General features: G+C 44.9%; 1 protein-coding gene across 1 annotated transcript in view; it reads right to left on the reverse strand.

Moving 5' to 3' along the window:
• Positions 1-6,215: 6,215 nt before the first annotated feature.
• Positions 6,216-19,729, reverse strand: part of MICB (MHC class I polypeptide-related sequence B) — a 17,318-nt gene continuing 3,804 nt past the window's right edge. Inside the window, exons 2-6 of the mRNA XM_006875674.1 lie at positions 16,120-16,377; positions 15,622-15,897; positions 14,793-15,050; positions 6,611-6,885; positions 6,216-6,509 (exon numbers count right to left, since the gene is read on the reverse strand). Coding sequence (XP_006875736.1) covers positions 6,216-6,509; positions 6,611-6,885; positions 14,793-15,050; positions 15,622-15,897; positions 16,120-16,377 — 1,361 coding nt within the window. The remainder of the gene's footprint in view (positions 6,510-6,610; positions 6,886-14,792; positions 15,051-15,621; positions 15,898-16,119; positions 16,378-19,729) is intronic.

Below are 19,729 nucleotides of genomic sequence, written 5' to 3' on the forward strand. Positions count from 1 at the left end.
GACAAACAAGTGGTGCTTTGGCTTCTAGTGCTGCTATAACAGAAATACCACAACTGGGTGGCTTTAACAAACAGAAATTTAGTTTGTCATAGTTTAGGAAGCTAGATATCTGAATTCAGCATGCTGGCTCTCTGGGAATGTTCTCTTTGACCTCACTGGGCAAAATGCTCTCAACTTCTCTAGTGTTTTCAGTGTTCTTTGGTGACCTCCATGTGGCCTCTATCTTTTCCTCATTTGTACTTAGTTGCTTCTATGTCTAATCTGTTCCTTTATATCTCAAAAGTAATTGGCTTCAAATACACATTACACTGATATGGTTTCATTACCACAATAAAGAAAACTCTATTCCCAATGGGACTGCATCCATAGGATTTACAACATGTTTTTTTTTTTGAGGGCTGGGGTTGGGGGGACACAATTAAATTCATGGCACAATATAGTTTTAATATCTCCTTCAGGAATTTTATAGGAGTGATTATTCCAACAAACTATCTCTCTCAAGCCCACCTCTCCACACACACAAAATCCTTAGCTAACAGCAAACAACAACAATTTAATAGTATGCTAGGGATGGAGGAGCTCTGGTAGCGTAGTGGTTACGAATCGGGCTGCGAACCTTAAGGTCAGCGGTTCGAAACTACCAGCTGCTCCGCGGGAGAAAGATGAGGCTTTCTACTCCCGTAAAGATTTACACCCTTGGAAACCCTATACAGGGTCGCTATGGGTCGGAACCGACTCGATGGCACACAACAACAACAACAACAGGGATGGAGGAAGGCATTTCAACATGATTGCAGCTAGAGTTGGAGCCAATCTGACCCTTTCTAGGGTGGGAACTGATGGTATCCCCAAGGTCCAGGTCTGGCTGCTCTGTCCCTATACAAAGTTTTTCTCTTTGACCTCCAGCTACTTCTGCTCTACCCCATCAACTATTTTGTCTCCCTCCAACCTTGCCTTTGGGTCCCTGAATTCACAATCATGATTGTGGTGCCGAATTCCCTGCAGAAGTTACTTATCAGAACTGGTGTCAAATTTCCTGACATTAGTCAGTATGTCTGCATTCTCATAAAGGAACATCAGGAATCCAGGAGAAGGTTTTATTTCAAACTTCAAGGCAGGTCTTGGGTTGGGTTAGTCTACAGGCGTGGAGGAGGAATAAAGATCACGCATTATCCCCACCCTGCTCTAAAGACAATAAAAATGGTTGATTGGCATATAAACAACACTGGGTGGAGGGGAAGAAGGTGAGCTGCTTTTTAGTTTTGGGTCCTCAAGCATTATTTTCCTGAGCAGATTTGCGTGCCAGGTGAGAAAATGCAGCCCTGCCTGATTTAGAAGAAATTCTGACTCCGTGGATCTGAAGGGAACTCTGGCCTCGTTTTTTTTGACCCAAGCATCCTGGTGGATTGTGAAGTGGTTGGCTAGAGAAATGCTTAAATGTTGTTAAGTACCGTGGCGTCAGTTCTGACTCATAGCGACTCTGCATGGGGTTTCCAAGGCTGTAAATCTTTACAGGCAACAATAGTGAGGTTGGCCCAGGATCAGGCCCAGGATCGCTATGAGTTGGTACTGATTCAATGGCACCTAACAACAACAACAACAACAACTAAATCTTTATGGGAGCAGAAATCCTCATCTTTCTCCTGCATAATGGCTGGTAGTTTCAAACTGCCGACCTTGAGGTTAGCAGCCGATTGGTACGCTCCGCGGGAGAAAGATGAGGCTTTCTACTCCCGTAAGGATTTACACCCTCGGAAACCCTGTACAGGGTCGCTATGGGTCGGAACTGACTCGACGGCACTTAACAACTTAACAACAAGGTTACCAGAGCTCCTTAATTTAGAAGATCTAAAAGCATTTCCTGCACCCTCGCATAATTCCTGAAAAGAAAGTGCCTGTGATGGAAACCTGGTCAAAGAGCAGCAATTAAGGTCCCAGGGAACATTCACTGAGGACTCCGCCATCTTCAGTGAGAATCCTAATCTAGATCCTGAGTGTAATTTCCATCAGACTGGTCAGATTTTCACTGAAAAGATACGGTAATAGTGGGGCTTTATGCAGTGCCTGGAGTCCTGGTGTGGTGTTGTGGGTTAATGTACAGGACTGCAAAGTCAGTTTGAATTACGATGTCGGTGGTTCAAACTCACCAACCGCTCCTCAGAAACCCTATACAGGGTCTCTGTGTATTGGAACTAACTAGTTGGAACTGACTTGACGGCACTTAACAACAATGCAGTGCCTGAGTGGTGCAAAGTAGCTCTCTGCAAACCTAAAGGTCTAATAGTCCAATCTACCCAGAGGTACCTGGGAGAAAGGCCTGATCGATCTACACCCCCCCCAAATCAAATTGTTATTGTTAGGTGCCATTGAGTCACTACCGCAAAACCTCACTATTGTTGCCACTGATGATGCCACTTGGCCAATCCATCTCGCTGCGGGTCTTGCTCTTTTTCTCTGACCCTCCACCTTACCAGACATGATATCCTCCTCCAGCGACTGGTCCCTCCTTATGAAGCATAGTTCTACTCTGACATACATGGAATTGCCTTGAGTCTGAGTCCACTAGACCGCAACTGGGGTTTTCGGTATGTTTGTTTGGTTTGGTTTTGAATAGCACTTTACAATTACAAAAATCACCTGGTGAGCATCTTTCAGTCCTTTCTTTCTGAGCTGGCTAGAGAGTGAGAGTGCACAGCAGGGATGGAATGGAAAGAGGGGAAGACGGAGTCGGGGGAAGTATAGAAAAAGGGGAGCTGTTAGAGAGAGGGAAGAGAGGAAGGAATAAAAAGAAGGGATAGAGAACAAAACAAAAAATGGAATAAAGAGTAGAGATTACAGGACTGGGAATGGTCTATCACTCCTACCCTCTCTGCATCTCCTAATACTAAACTCGACTTTCCACATGGGTTCTTTCCTTCGCCAAGATTCCCCAGAGTTCTCCCCTTAGAAACTCTCCCGAGTATCATTTGTCTACCTACCTTTCTAGAACTTTTCTTTTTTGTTGTTGTTGAGAACATACACAGCAGCAGCAGAATATACACGAATCCAACGATTTCTACATGTACATTTCGATGAGTGTTTACATTTCTCAAGTTGTACAACCATCTTCATCCTCCTTTTCCTAGTTGCTCCTCCCCCATTAACGTAAACTCACTGTCTCCTGAGTTTCTGATCTCATCTTTTGAGTTGCTGTTGTTGGTATATTTTATTTTAAAAACTATATTAAGCATAAAATCATTGTAAGGATGTCCAACAAAGTTTTTATTTTGCCATGATTACAATATCAAATAAAACATTTTTCAATAAAAATTTTATCTTATTTTCCAGTGTACCAATCAATTATTTTGTGTACCAATGATGTTATACAGTATTTATGAAAATCCATTTTTGTTTTACTCACCCATTTAAAGCTGGTTAAGTTCTGCTATTAGTAATAAATTTTCAAACCCAAGATCCTAGTTTGGATCTTGTATGTGATTGACATTAAAATACAATAAATCATTCAGAATGAAAATCTTGTAGATAAATTTTTTCTTCCGTATTGGCACATCATAAAATCTGACAAGAACCCCAGCAAGCACCATAATTTAAAAGTATGATAAACACAAATGCCTCTTGACTCCTCAGATTGGGAAGAGGGTGAGGCAAGCCAGGTATTCTGGGCACAAAACTGAAGTAGGCGCAAGCACCCTCCCCCACACTGAACTTACAAGACCCAAAGAGTGAGTGCTTCCTTTACTCTCTTGCTTATCTCAAGCTTTTCTCTCTTCTTGGGTTGAGAAAATGTCTGTGGTGTCTTGTGTTGTTAAGTGCCACTGAGTTCCGACTCTTAGAGACCTTGTACAGGGTTTCCTAGGGGCTGCTGGTGAGTTTGAATCATGGTTCGAACCAACCTAGAGGTCTAGTGCTTATCTTATGGCACCACACCAGGACAAAGTTAGGAATAAGGCTAATACTACTGTGGCTTTCTGCCTACATTCAAAATAAAATAAACTGCTCATTTTCAATTAGAAATCAAAGATATAATTTGAAAATTTCTGCTTTTTTTAATTCTCTAGTTGACTTTTGCCACAGCTGTTTGATCTCTTTATCTCCAAACGGATAAAGATATAGCTCATTTTGTGAAAATCGAGAAAATTTCCATTATCTCCCTAAGAAAATGACACATGATAAAACTCTCTGTGGTCGTTATGAGGAGTTAGATGGGAATTAACATATTGCTACGAAATGATGTGCTCTACTTATTCATCCTGCTAAGATCACTTGTGTAATAGAAATTTATAAGTAAACATTTATAAATGACATTTATTAATGGAAGATTCTTTACAAAACCGTTATCTGTGTGATCTCTAGAAAGTGGAAGGACCTGGTAATTTTCATGATCTCTGAAATGTTGGGATTTTATTGTAACTTTGGTTTTGGTGGAAAAAGAATACTTCAGTTTCCAAATGATAGTAAACTAAGCCCACACCCAATAAATTATAGATTTTAATAAACAAAATATTAATTAAACCCAAGACAAAAACCTTTAAAAAAAATCCTTAGCATTTTCATAGCACTTAATCTTAAAAAAATTTTTTTTTATTGTTCTGCTATACTCTTGCTTCAGGATCGCAGGTTTATTGTGGTCCTTTTTGCTACATGGGATGTACACATTAGGTGCTAAACGGTATAATACATTCTACAACTGAGCACACCAGTTTCTGTAACTGAACAGGCAAAGAAATTACACTCAATATCAGCATCTGGCAGTGGTTTTTTGGGGAAAAAAATGGACTAAAATGTGTTTAAATTGATTAACACTATTAAATTACATCTAAAATTTGATACTACATGATTCAATACAGCTATAAGATGCAATTATATGTGTTAACATCAAAGAATACAACCAACATTAAGATAACAAACAAAACCTATGCATAGCTTTTTTTTTTTTTTTTTTGGTGCAGGAAAATAACTTTTGGAGTATGCATGCAACTGTCCATTCTTTTAAAGAAAACCTACTGCAAGCAAAGTTATCAATGTCCCGAAAAATCATCCATAATCCTGGTGTGGTGCTGTGGGTTAATGCCATGGACAGCAAAGTTAGTTTGAACTGTAAAGTCGTTGGCTCAAATTTACCAGCTGCTTCTCATAAACCCTATACAAGGTCACTATGAGTCTATGAGTGGGAACCGACTTGATGGCACTTAACAACAGCATTACTATGTATATGCCCCCAAAGTGTACAATATGCACACTTGGAAAATACAAAATAAAAATAATTGTAAGCAACAGGTGAGTTTCTTATTTACAAGAATGTGAAAAGAAGTCCCATTTTGAGCACTGTTGTATAAAGTATTGCCTTTTGATGAGAAGTTTTTGAATTGTCCTCCTGGTGAGATCACACTTTACAAAAACACCATGGTTTTGAAATGAGATTGCAGAGCAAGATAGAGCATTTTAGCAATGCCATTCTATTAAAGTTTGTTTTTAAAATTTTTTGCTACTTTATCAAAGCTTGTCCCTTAGGTGTGTAGGATTCATTTCAAAAATTCTTTCCTAGAAACAATATACAAAGGAGAAGCGTTTGCATTTCCAACCACAGTTGTTCAAGAGGCTTCCCGAGACTGAGAACGGGGCTTCTCTCCTCTCTTCCTGGTCGTTTTTGGCATGTGTTCAAGATGTGACTTCAGGTTAGTTGACTGAGCAAACTTCTTGTTACAACTTTCGAAGAGCACACATAGGACCTGCCTCCAGTGTGGATTCGTAAGTGAGTGCGAAGCACTGCCCACAGCTGTCGAATGCACACCGAAAGGGCTTTTTTCATTATAACTCATTGCGGTTTTAGATCTGGGCTCTCAACAAAAGCTTTGCCGTATTCTGCACAGACGTGGCCTTGGGGCGTGGGTGTGCCGATGCTTCCTCAAGGAGGAGTTGTCCCGGAACATCTTTGTGCAGCCTTTATAAGGATTCGTTATTGTCCTTCCTGGCAGCACCATCTTCTGTAATTTTTCTTGGCTTCATTTTAGTAAATTCTGCCAGATGTTTGTGTTCTGAAAAGATCCCTCCCGTCATGTACTCTGAATCGTCGGGAGGGGAGTTCTCTCCAATAAGCTGCTCTTCAGTCACCGTCTCGTGGTCAAGATCTCTTTTTTTCATCTGACGACCACACGGTGACGGAGAACTAGCCCTCTAGCATCTTGATCGGCACCTGCTTCTGCTCCCACTTCTTATTAGCTGGGTAGACGCCACCACGGCCCTACCGCCCAAATAACTCTCCAAGCCGTTGCCCTTCGAGATGAGGCCACCACCAGCCGCCGCTTCTGACGCGCATCATTATTGCTGCGGGCCGGCACCGGCGCTCTGATCACCATCTGGTCCTCCGAGTCGTCGCCGCCCACCACCTCCTCGCGCTTCTGCTCCAGGATCACCTCCTGGTCGTCGGGGATGAGTGGCTGCAGCTCGATCGTGGGCGGGCGGTGGTGGGTGTTTGTGGCCGGCGTGCCCACCACCGTAGTTGGTCTCCACTGGATGGTCTCCACCTCCGTCTCGTGCAGTTAGTTCCACAATCTGCCCGGCATCTCTGAGCCGTCCCGGGTCCCGGGCGATGTTGAGGCTGCCTGCTGACCTCGGGTAGGGGAGGCGGCGAGCGGGCGGGGCGAGGGCGGGCACAGCAGGAGGCGCAGAGGCGGGCGGGCTCGCGGCCTCCCTGCCTCAGTGCGCTGGGCTCTCGTTCCGCAGCCGCTGGGCCGGCTCCCAGTGTCGTTCGGCTTCGCCTCCTTCCGTCCTCTGGCGGGCGCTCCGCTTCTCCCTTCCTACTCCGCCTCCTTCCCCCCAAGTAGCGACTCCTCACCCGGAACCCAGATCTCCACGCCGCCGCTGCAGCCACACTCCGCTCGGACCCTTAAAAGTGTTTTTTAAAGGATTGCTTCGAGCGGAGTAGATAGAGATCTAAAAGGCACTGGCCAAAGTAGAAAGAAACGCAAGATCTTTGCAGGCACACGCGACAGAGCGACGTTGCAAAACAAACTTAAGTTTTGAACTCAGGATTTGGACTCTTCCTCGGGCACTGGCCCCCAAAGTCCCCAAACCAAATCCACTGTCATGGAGTCGATTTCTACTCCTTCGGATCCTATAGATGGTTTCTAAGACTTTTCAAGAGCTGAAAACCTCATTTCTCCAAGCGGTGGTGGATTTGAACGGCTGACCTTGTACTCCAGTGCCTATCCTACAGGGCCACTAGGGCTCCTTTGAGCAATGACAATGTGTCTGAAACAGAATCTAGGAGACGCTTCAGCTTCACCTGGTGAAGGAAAAGACTCAGCCACCTTCCTTCCAGGAGGGAATAAAAGAAATTCAAAAGAGCTTTACCTTCTAGGAGATTAGCAGAGCGATGGAGAGGTGGGGGAAACCCCTAATTAAACCCACAGACACACTTACACCCATATGTTGTCGTTAAGTACCCGAGGAGTCAGTTCCGACTCATAGTGAACCTGCCCAGAGTTTCCGAGGCTGTAAATCTTTACGGGAGCAGAATGCCTCATCTTTCTCCCCCGGAACCGCTTGTAGTTTCCAACTGCCACCTTCAGGTTAGCAGCCCGATTCATAACCATTACGCTACCAGAGCTCCTCGTATATAGCGTAGAGCCCAGCTTCTCGTATTATTTGCTCAGCATACAGGTTGAATAAATATGGTGAAAGAATACAACCTTGTCGCACACCTTTCTTAATTTTAAAACATTCATTGTTCCCATGTTCTGTTCAAACAACTGCCTCTTGGTCCATATACAGATTCCTCATGAGCACAATTAAGTGTTCCGGAATACCCATACTTCACAATGTTGTCCATAGCTTGTCATGATCCAAACAATTGAAAGCCTTTGAGTAGTCAATAAAGCACAGGTAAACATCTTTCTGATATTCTCTGCTTTCAGCCAAGATCCATCGGACATCAGCAATAATATCCCTCATTCCATGGCCTCATCTGAATCCAGCTTGAACCTCTGGAAGATCTCTGTCAATGTATGATTGCAGCCATTTCTGTATTACCTTTAGCAAAATGTTACTCGCTGGGATAGCAAAGAGATTGTCTGATGATTTCTGCATTCTGTTGGGTCACTTCTCTTTGGAATGGGCACAGATAGTTGTCTTCCAAATTTCTTGGCAGAGATGTGTGAGTGCTTCCTGTGCCGTCTCACTTTTTTGAAAGATTTCAATTTTTATTCCATCAATTCCTGGTGCCTTGTTCTTTGCCAATTCCTTCAATGCACCTTGGACTTCCTCCCTCAATATCATTGGCTCTTGATCATATGCTACCTCTTGAAACAGTTGAACATGAACCATTTCCTTTTGGTACAGTGACTCTGTGTATTCCTTCTATCTTCTCTTGATGCTTTCTGCATCATTCAATAATTTGCCCAGAGAATTTTTCAATAACAAAAGTCGAGGCTTGGATGTTTTCTTCAGTTTCCCCAATTCATAGTGACTCTATATAGGGTTTCCAAGGAGCAGATGGTGAGTTTGAACCTCCAAACTTGTAGTACGCAGTCCAGTTCTTATCCTACCTACCACACCAAGACTTCACACATTCTATGTTGTTGTTGTTAAGTACCATCTAGTCATTTCTGACTCATAGTGACCTTGTATAGGGTTTCCAAGTAGCAACTGGTGGGTTTGAACCATTGGCCTTGCAGTTAGCAGTCCAGTGTTTATCCTATAGCACCACAGCAGGGCGCCTTCCTTCTGTTCCTGAGTCTTTCTCTTCCTGTGTTGCTCCAGGTAAAGACAGACCATTGTGGTGTCTTTGATGGCCACTTTCAAGGGTTAAAGATCCCAGGCACTATGCAAAGAACTAGGAGGAAGCAGCAAACACTCTAGGAAGGGAGATATTGAGAGCAGGCAGAAAGGAGAATTTTTCAGGAGAAATTATTGAACAAATATGTGACTCTTTAAAATATGGGCAATCAAACTTTGATTAAAATGAAAACAAAACATTGAATAAGTATGAAAACATTATGTTTAATGATGATTGAGTATAAGCAATGACCCTTGTTGTTTAAGTGCCATGGAGTCAGTTCCGATTCATAGCGACCCTATATAGGTTTTGAAGGAGTCAGTTTGAACTGTGGACCTTGCGGCTCAAGGTACTTTATCCCACCGCACCACACCATGACTCCAATGTGAATAATAGCCATACTAAATGTTCTTCCTTGTTGTTGTTATGTGCTGTTGAGTGGGTTCCCACTTGTAGCAATCCTGTGTAAGATTTCCAAGGCTGTAGATCTTTATGGAAGTAGAATGTCGCAGCTTTCTCCTGAGGAGCAGCTGGTGACTTTGAACTGCTGACCTTGTGATTGGAAGTTCGGTGCTTTTTCTATAACGCTGCCAGCACTCCTTGTAAGTATACAATGACCCTTGAGGTCTGGCTAAATGTAAGAATTCTTCAATGAACAACATTCAATGAACCACTTCACAAATCTGTGAATGACATCAACTCCAGGCTCCCTCCTCTGTCCGAAGTCAGATTGGGAGAGATCCTCTCAGACTCTGCTTCCATTGCCTTACCTGGGTGCAGCTAGGGGTGCCCTAGACATGAAAAGCCTCACCTTTCCTTGTGGCCCAGACCAGGGGTCAGGAAGAACTGAGCAATAGGTGGGGGAACACCTCACCTCCATTTCCCTTGCTTAAATTTCTCTGCACTGATGGTAGGAGACATTGTGATGCCCGATTTTCTGACCCACATTCTGTGCCCATTTGTTCTTTCCCTAACTCAACCCACATCTCCCCAACCATTTCAGTCACCCCAGAAACACAGTGACTCTACTTTTCAAAATCAGGGCATCCCTCTCCCCTGAGATCACACAGCTCTGCTCCATCACATGAGGGCTCCAACATGTGATGCTCCCTTTCCCCCCAAAGGACAATTCCCCAATTTTGGCCCCAGAATAGCCCATCTATCCTATCCCAACCCTTTCTGCTTTGCAGTGATTCTGTCATTGAAGGGGAAGGGGGATTTCTCAGTGCTGTGTCAAGGAATTGAGACATATCTCTTCTTCCTAAACACCACACTCTGCTCCCTCCCAGGAATAGGAAGTAAAACACAGAAGCAAGTTTGTATATTTAAAGAACACTTATTTTTTACAGCAAGAATCATTCCCACCCCCTACACACACAGAGTAGACAGGGATGGGCAACTTAGACATTGGTTACCTAAAATGTTGGTGGTGGTGGGGGCTACAAAGGCAAGAAGTGACTGGCTTACAAGCTTTCAAGGGAAACCTAGATCTAGAGGGCCTGGAGGAAGGTAAAATCTCCACTGAGTAGTATCCAATCTGACTAGGCAGGCTGATGAAAAGAAATGCTGATGGGTCTCTTGTGATACAATAGTGAATAATTGTTATCAGGACTGATTGTGAGGGTTGGAAATGTAAAGGTAGATGTTTTGTAGCAAGGAGGGGATTGATTGACTTTTCAGTCTAGGAGCAGAGGTCCCTGGGACCATCAAGGGAGAAGAGTGGAGAGCAGGACCCTACCCAGAGAAGCAGTGATGCCTGAGATGGAGGCAGAGACAATGACATGGAAAGATAAAGCAGCAGGACTTTAGATGCAGAGAGGGAGAGGGCCTGTGTGCTTATAGGGTATACCCTTCAGTTGGTTGATGATGCACGGAGGGGAGTGTAATCATGGCAATGAGATGATATACGATAGGATGAATGTAAAACTAATGTTCTCCCACGTAAAAAACATTTTTTAAAAAAAAGAACACTTAAACATTCACGAGAGAATCACATAGACATGGTACAAATTAATGCATGAGTGTGATCAGGAGTAAGAGTACTCAGGGTTCAGAGTAGCCTGTAATAGGCTGCTGAGAAGGAGCAATAACAGAAAGAGAAACTATGAACAAAACAGCTCAACTACTATCCACAACGTTGGCACTTTGAACTCACTCAGAGACACCTCAGAAGACAGGGTGAATGATGCACTTCTGAAATGCTCCACATAGAGTCTTAGAAATGCTATAGAACAGAGCTACTCTGGATACATGGGATTGCCATGTGTCAGAATAGACTCAATAACAAAGAACAATAATTTGTTATAATAATTTATTAAAATAATGATAATAATTAATAATAATAATAAATTATTATAATAATTACTAAAGTCTATATTCCCCCAGGTGAATCGGTGTAATTAGGAGCCGACAGCAGAGTACCATTGTGATTTGCACTTTCCATCTGGTGTCCATCCGATAGCGCCTCTTGCTCTAGAGATGAAGGGAAAAGGAAAACCCATCAGGACAAACCAGTGAGTGTTCAAGATTTGCAGAAGTTTGGTCCTTAGGGATCGTGCTCAGTCTCTCTAAAGCAGGATTCTACCTTGTCCTCTGGAAAGATGATGCACCCACTCCCTGCTACTTCATATCCACTTTTCCAGCACTTGCTAGAATCTAGCCAGCACTATAACAACATTACCAAGTGCCTTTCCTCCTCTCAAGCCCCAACTCATCCCTCAACAGAGTGAGAGACCCCCAAAATGAGGCCCTGAACTCCTTTTCTTCTAAACCTTGACACGGGTCACACACAATTCTGCAGCTTCCTTAAGGTCATAAACGTGAGTGTAGCAGTGCTGTCCCACCTCATGGCCCAACTCAAGTGCAAATACTGACCTCCATCTGTAGCTTAGCCCCTCTCCACCCCCTGCAACTACCCACCTCCTGAGCCAGTAGCTTCTAGAAAGAAAAAGCTCAGCAGCACCAACAGCGCATTTAAGAAAACATGGCTTCCTCAGGAATTCTATCTGCTTGACCTGGGGGCACACTCTGCTCAAGGAGACTCTGTCTTCCCCTGAACCTCTGCATCAAACTGGCTCTCAGCTGCACTCAGGCCTTCCTTGTTGTTGACCATTTTGCTTGTACAATGCTCACCTGAGGCAGCCAGGATTTCTTGCCCTTCCCCCCAACAGGTTCCTTCCTTGAAAGGATCTGACCAGCAAACACCATTCCCTCAATGCAAAAGAAGGGACTCTTTAGTCTCTTCCACCTGAGGCTGTGTTTGCACCCTGGAATTTCACTGTCACACACACCACCTTCCTTATGGAAACATCGGAGACAGGGATCTCCACACATGAAGTCTGCTTCACTTCAAATGTGTTGGAGATCAGTTTTGCAGGAACTCCTATTAAGACTTCCTAGTAAAGTGGCAGTATCAATGGGTTCAAGCATGGCAACGATAATCAGGTTGCTCAGGATCAGTCAGTGTTTCGTTCTGCTGTGCATAAGGGTGCTATGAGTCGGTACCGACTCGTTAGCACATAACAACAGTAAATTCATAACATTTGTTATTGGACATCAAAATTTAAAGCAGGAATTTTGAGAAAGTAGGACATGACTGTCACAGCTTTCTCCCAACAAATGTCTCATAGATATGGAGACAACCCTCCACCTCCCCTTCCCCCCCCTAAGAAATCAGAGCTGCATGTAAGAGCAGTACAACGATAGACACGGGCTACCCCCACCTCCCTGCAACATGGATGGATCCCTTAGCAATGGAAGAGAAGATTCACTGTCCAAGGCTGCCTAGGAATGAGGGGCAAACTGTAAAAAAATGATCTTCAAGAAGAAGTCTCTGCTGTCAGCATCTCCCTCCTGTTGATCACATAAAGCGGAATAAAAATAAGAGAGAGAAAAAAAAAAGCCACCCTGCGGAAACACTTCATAACATGGATGAACCTGGAGGACATTATGCTGAGTGATATTAGTCAATCACAAAAAGATAAATATTGTTGAGACATTGTTGTAAAAAGATAAGAATACGTTTTCTTGCTAAAAGAAACATTCTATGATGGTAGCCAGGGATGGGAGGGAAGGGAAAATTAACTGGCTAGAGGGTTGTTGTTGTTAAGTGCCGTCAAGTCGATTCCGATCCATAGCGACCCTGTACAGGGTTTCCAAGGCTGTAAATCTTGACGGGAGTAGAAAGCCTCATCGTTCTCCCACGAAGCGTGCTGGTAGTTTCGATCTGCAGACCTTAAGGATCGCTACCCGATTCGTAACCACTACACTACCAGAGCTAGAGGGTAGACATAGGTTAACTGGGATGACAGGGAAGACAATGTACAATAAGAGAGAGCTTGGCAGAGGAAAGATGAAGGGAGTGGGAGACACAGGGAGGAATCCAAGTGTTAAAGTGAATAGAGGTAAATGCTGTTAACTGATGGTACATGGAGTGGTTGCAATCATTGTAACGAAATGAATTATATGATTTGTTGAATGTAAACCTGATGATCTGCTCTATAACTCTTCACTCAATTCACAATAAAAAGTTTAAAAATTAAAATAAAAAACCCACTGCCAGTGAGTTTCTCCCACAGAGCAGCTGAGAGCTGGTGGGTTTGAACCATTGACCTTTTCCTTAGCAGCCCCATGTGCCACCAGGGCACCTCTAACAGAAATGATTATTGTTGTTGTTATTAAGTATCATCATGTCAGTTCTGACTTCTAGAGACTGTATAGGATTTCTGATGAGCAATCCAATGCTTACCATACAGTGCAATACCAGGATATAGCTAAAATGACCCCATCTCCCACACACCCCACCTTCTTACAGTTTCATGAATTGCGTTGGTTTTGGACTGAAACAAAAAGCTGTTTTCTCTTTTCCTCTTTCCTCAAGCAACTTGATTAGCATTTTGGCCATACCTTAATCCATATATACAAAACAGTGACCCCAGGGAGGACAGGAGAGCTCATATAACACAGACCCAAAGTCCCCATGGACTGTTCCCCAGAAGGATGGACAGGAAGCCCTGAGAAGTAGGACAAGACCAGGGTCCACATCTGCTCCTCTCCTCTCCATTCATACACAAGGAAGCACCAAAACTATGAACAAGGGTGATGGTGACTTGAAAGTAGCACAGGCTAGGGCTTCACGGAAACCAAACCCAGGTCTCAGGGAAGGAGCCCATTTGTGTCTTTTAAGTAGAGGCTCCCCAGGGGGCTTTAGGCAGGAAGTTTAGGGTTTAGCACAGGAGTCTTATTCTTGTTTTTTTTCATGAGGATTAGAGAAGTTAAGGAAAAGTGAGCCAGACCAAGACTAGAGTCATCACATCTCACCCATCTTCCTGTGAGCTTTAATCACCCTCTGTCCCACCAGACCACAAACTCATACTATTTGTTCCCTCTGATTCCATAGCCTCCCAGGGCCTTGTCAGTCAGGCCATGATTCCCCACACATCCCATCTGGCCCAGCCTTGGGGGCCTGAGAGATGGAGAGAGAATGGGGAGAGTGCAGAGAGCAGCCTGAGCCTCTCCCTCAACAATCCCCCCCCCACAGGTAACAAAGGCCCAGGCTGGACATTAGAGGGCCTCAGCCTGGTCCTGGCTATGAGCAGAACTGAAGGGGGTTGATGGGGATGTGGATCCCAACTTCCTTCCCTGACACCCCCAACTTTCATCTCCTGTTACTCTCTGATTAGAGAGAGATGTGTCTTGTCCACCTCCACTTGTGCAGAAGGAAGTGGGTCCCACTTCCCAGCAGAGCCCCTCCCCACAGCCACTGACTGGGCACAGCTTTCTTACCTGGGCTTTCCACAGCTGATGTTTTCTTCTTGTTTTTACACCAAGTGAGATAGACAATGGTAATGGCAACAATGGCAAAAGCAGCAATAACAATACCAATGGCCGCCAATGACATCTTTTGCACTGAAGTCTCTTCTGAAAAACAAACTTATTATACACCCGGCCCCAGACATGCATGCCTTCCTTTCCCTCACTCTGGGTCAGGGTCACCCCCAGGATCATCTTTGCTTACCACAGGTGACACAGTATGTACTGTTCTTCTGGTTGTGTTCCAAGTGGCAGCGGTATCTCTGTTCCTGTCCTTGGGGAACCGTTATGGACATACAGGTCCCATTCCCATCAGAGAAGTCTTGGGAGTACTGGTTCATAGGTTCCCCATCCTGAAGCCAGGTCAATGAAATTTTCGGAGGATAGAAGCCAGAAGCACAGCAATTCAGGGTGGTGTTGCCCTCTATGGCCTTGGTGCAGGTTACATTCACTGCTGGGGGCACTGGAAGGGGGGAGGGCAGAACAGGTAAGGCACATGGCCAAGTCCTGCCTCCAAGTGTAAGAGAGACAGAACGGGGCAGGTATTCTCCATGTTTCCTGCTCTGGGCTGAGCCACTTTCATCTCCTGGACCTCTGGTTGAATACTGCTCACAAGTCTGTTTGGGACCATGGAGTCCCAATCCCTAAAACTGGCAGGAGGATGGGGCTTCACTGGGGAAGGGTCCGGGCTCGTGGGTCATGGGAGCTAAGAGGAACTCACTAGGCTGAGGAAGGCAGGGAGTCAGATGAGGGCAGGCCCAGGGCCTCCCCACCTAACAGGCCACTTCCAAGTTCAGTTTCCTGTCTGTGGGTCCCCTGCTTTCCTGGATGTTGACACTGGACAGATCATTCCTCAGCCATATGTGTGTCTTTACCAGAGATTTTAGCAAGACTGAGAACTCGGAATACAGTGTGTCAACAGAACATACATAGATCCCACAGAACAGGCAAGGTCTCTGCCAGGTAATGCAGAGTGAAGGGGACCCAGGGTACAGCAGGGGAGGGAAATGAAGGATCAGCCCCAAGGTCAGTACCTGTTTGCTCCTTGGAGTTCTTGCCGGATTTTAAGTATTTCTGTAATTTTCTACAAATAGATCCCTGCACACGGTAAATGTAATCCTTGTGTTTATCACTGTGTGCATCCCACTCCTTCATGATTTTCAAAGCCGAGAACCTTTGTGCTGTCCATGTCTGGTTCTCTGGGTCATAGGAGAGGAAGGGCTCCCCATCGTAGGAGTAATTCCAGAAGCCCCTGGAAAGGTTTTCTTCCTTCATCTCACAGCCCCGCTTCTCCTGGAACGAATGCAAACCTGCCCCCCGGCCCCAGTAGTCAATTCTCCATCCTCCATATGCCTCCCCCACCCATGGTGAGAAACTCCAATTTAGAAGCCCCCTTCCTGCTCTCCTACTGATTGACTTCCACAGACCTCATCACCCGCATGGCCAGCCAAATCCAGTGGAAAGAGACAGGTGTCCCCCTTTTTGTTCCTGTGTCAAACCTATTACACCCTGCTGTCCCCTCCCACTCTTACCATTTTTCTGGCCCTGAGAGCTTAAGATTTCTGCCAGAGTCATTCTCAGCACCTCTCCTACATCTGTCAAGTCTTTGGTCTCTGAGGTCTCAGCTGCCAGCTGGGTTTCTGTCCGTGGTCCACAAGGCTCTGCCTGGCCTTTCTCAATGTCATAGCACAGGAAGAGCTTATCATCCAAATGCCCCTCAGTGTGGAATCGGGGTTGCACAGATCCATCCAGGGATGTCACTGTGGTGCTATAACAAAGACTGCGGAGTGCTGTGGGGGGAGGAACAAAGCCAGAGATGAAACTTCTCCCTAGACGTTTCTCAAACACCTAACAGATTGTTCTGCTATCCTGATACCCTGCATATGGGAGTGATACAGGTGGAGGTGGGGAGGAGACAGCTCACAGCCACAAGAGGGTCAGAGGTAGAAAACCATCAAAGGAGAAGGGGCAGTGCTGGGAAAAGGCCAGACCAGCTGAGTAGGACAATCAGAGATGAAGCTCAGGTTTGTGAAGCCGAGAGAGTCTCCTGATGTCTGCAGAAGCCAAAGTAGAAGGTGAAGGTCTAGCAGCTAGGCACCTGGACCAAGAACATGTGCAGTTTGGGGAAAAAGAGGAGCTAAGAGGGCAATAGAAAAAGGGAAAATGGTAGTGGGGGGTCCAAGGATTATTGGTGGGTATGGGGCAGATATCAACTTGGGATTCAGTGATATAGGCGAGGAAGTGAGGATCTTGTGTGTATGAAGGTTAATTGTAAGGACCTCACGGGGAGGGTTTGTGAGAGATGACAACTTCTTAAGGTCCTATATAGGTGGAAAGGTCCCAGGGGTGGAGGGGAGACCAGGGAAGAAGGAGTCCAGCACACGTTAGGGATGAAGAAAGGAGTTCGTAAAGAATCAGATTTGGGATGAAAGAAAGAGGTGTGTTAGACCCAGTCCTGTCGTAGTGGAGGGCTAGGAGCAGACACATGCTCTAGATGTGATGGTAAGAGGTTGGGGAGTATCAGGAAGTAGGGAGAGGTTTATGGGGGAAGCATAGGGGTTTGTGTAGGAAATGGCCCATAAGAGGGATGGATGGTGGTGGCTGTGTGCCGTGGAGTCGGTTCCGACTCATAGCGACCCTGTATGTGGTTTCCGAGGCTGTAAATCTTTACAGGAACAGAACGCCTCATCTTTCTCCCACGGAGCAGCTGGTAGTTTTGAACTGCTGACCTTGAGGTTCGCCCAAGGGCAATCTCAAAACCTATCACAGCCACGGTAGTCATAAAAACCTGATACTGGTACAGCAGCAGACACACAGACCAAAAGAACAGAACTGAAAATGCAGAAGTAAATCTGTCCACTTATGGATAGTTGATCCTTGACAAGGACTGAAACTCATGAAATGGGGGAAAGATAGTCTCTTTAACAAATAGTACTGGCAAAACTGGTTGTCCTTTTGCAGAAAATTGAAACAGGACCCATATTTCATCCCATATAACAAATGAACTCAAGCTGGATCAAAGATCAAAATGGAAAACTTAGAACCAAAAAGATCATCAGTGAAAAAATGGGGACAAACTTAGGGGCCCTGATAGTGGCATAAATAGACTATCAAACATACCTGGAAACACCCCAACAGTAGAAGACAAACTAGATGATTAGGGACTCCTAAAAATGAGATACACGTGCATCTAAAGAGCTCGCCAAAAGAGTTAAAAGAAAACCCACAGATTGGAGGGAGGGGCAGACAGAAATGGCAATGATCTATCAGACAAGGGACTAAGCTCTAAATTTATAGGTTACTTTAACAAGAAAAAGACAAGTAATTATCGATTTAAAAATGGTCAGAAGACATGAACAGACATTTCACTAAAGAAGACATTCAGGCAGCCAACAAACGTATGAAGAAATGTTTGCGATCATTAGGCGTTTGAGACTTGTAAATTAATATCACAATGAGATATCATCTCATCCCAGCATTAATAGCAAAGTTCATAAAAACAGAAAACACTGAATGCTGGAGAGGGTGAAGAGACTGGACCCCACATACAGTGCTGTAAAATGGTGCAACTACCATGGAAGAAGAATGAGTTCTTCCTTAAAAGGTTGGAAACAGAAATAAAGTAAGAACCAGCTCTCCCTCTGTTGTTGTTGTTGTTGTTAAGTACCACTGATGTGATAAATAAATCACAAATCTTCACTTGTCTGTCAGTTTGTCACACTGTGGTGGTGTGTGTGTTGCTGGAAGCTATGCCACTGGTATTTTAAGTATAGGTAGGGTCACCCATGATGACAGGAAGAGAGAGATAGATCACTTTCTAATGGTTAGTCACTGAGAGCCTTAAGAATAGCAGTAGAGCATTGTGTGATATAGTGCTAGGAGATGAGCCCCTTAGGTTATAATGGGGAAAAGCTACCTCCTCAAAGACTTGACTTTAATGACATGGATGGAGCAAAGGGAAGAACACTCACAGCATTGCTCAAGCTGAAAGAACTGAAGAAAAATTCAAGGCTTGACTTGAAATATTGACAGAAGACCCCCAGCGGGTGGATAGGCAAACTGGCAGCATTAATGGGCTCAAGCGTGGCAACAATAGTGAGGTTGACCCAGGATCTGGCAGTGTTTTGTTCTGATGTGTATAAGGTTGAGTAGGCACCGACCCGATGGCACCTAACAACAACAACAGTGGGTAAGATGGACTCCAGGTGTCACCCCGTAGAATAAGCAATGGACTGTGAATCACACCAGCTGCTCCTTGGAAATCCTATACAGGGTAGTTATGAGTCACAACCAATAGCTCTTAACAACCACAAAAATGGGCAAAATGGATTCCTAGTGTGGCACTGTAGGACCAGCACTGGACTGCAAACCACAAGTTTGGCAGTTGAAAGTCACCAGCCACTCTTCAGAAACCCTATACAGAGTCAACGTGAGTAGGAACTGACTTGACAACAGTTAACAAAATGGGAAAAGTATTGAATGATTCCGGAAGCATCAAAAGAAGATGGAAGGAGAGGAACAAACAAGGTGGCGGATCGGGTGGTCATATAGCAGAGAGCTCCGCCAACAACAACACAGAATACCCGACCAAGCAGGCTCAGGGGCTGGTCCCAGAACTCTGAACCACATATAAAGGAATACTTAGAAGGTTGGAAGGCTCACAGTTGGGGGAATTTGTGGCAGAAGCAAGAAATCTATTGCTTTCTAGTCCGGGACACTTGGCTGCCCCAGGAGCCGCCATCTTGGGTGAGAGCACGTGGAAAAAGGATCGGAGCGGCCTCAGGCACCTGGCAGAACCGCTGAGATAAAGGTGTGGACATTCTTTTCTTTTGGTATCTGTTCATTGGTCCCTTGCTGTCTGTGCACCTCCATTCGGGTGACTATAGGGGTGCCTGAGCTAGTGGGCACCCCAGCCCCACCCTCGGAGGGTTCTACTACGCATGCGCACAGATCTCCTTGAAATTTAAAGAGACAGTTTCCAATTAAAACCACATGGCCACAGCCGGCCCTGAACTGTGTCAACTAGAAAAAAGGACTGAATGGGGATTGTGGAGCGGGACAAGCAGACAAAAGAGGAAATAGGCCAAAAATTAAATCCTAAGTTACATCAAAACGACCAACAGTGGTATCTTGAAACTTCTC

This window comes from Chrysochloris asiatica, unplaced genomic scaffold, assembly GCF_000296735.1.
Source record: "Chrysochloris asiatica unplaced genomic scaffold, ChrAsi1.0 scaffold00333, whole genome shotgun sequence".
Taxonomy (NCBI): Eukaryota; Metazoa; Chordata; class Mammalia; order Afrosoricida; family Chrysochloridae; genus Chrysochloris; species Chrysochloris asiatica.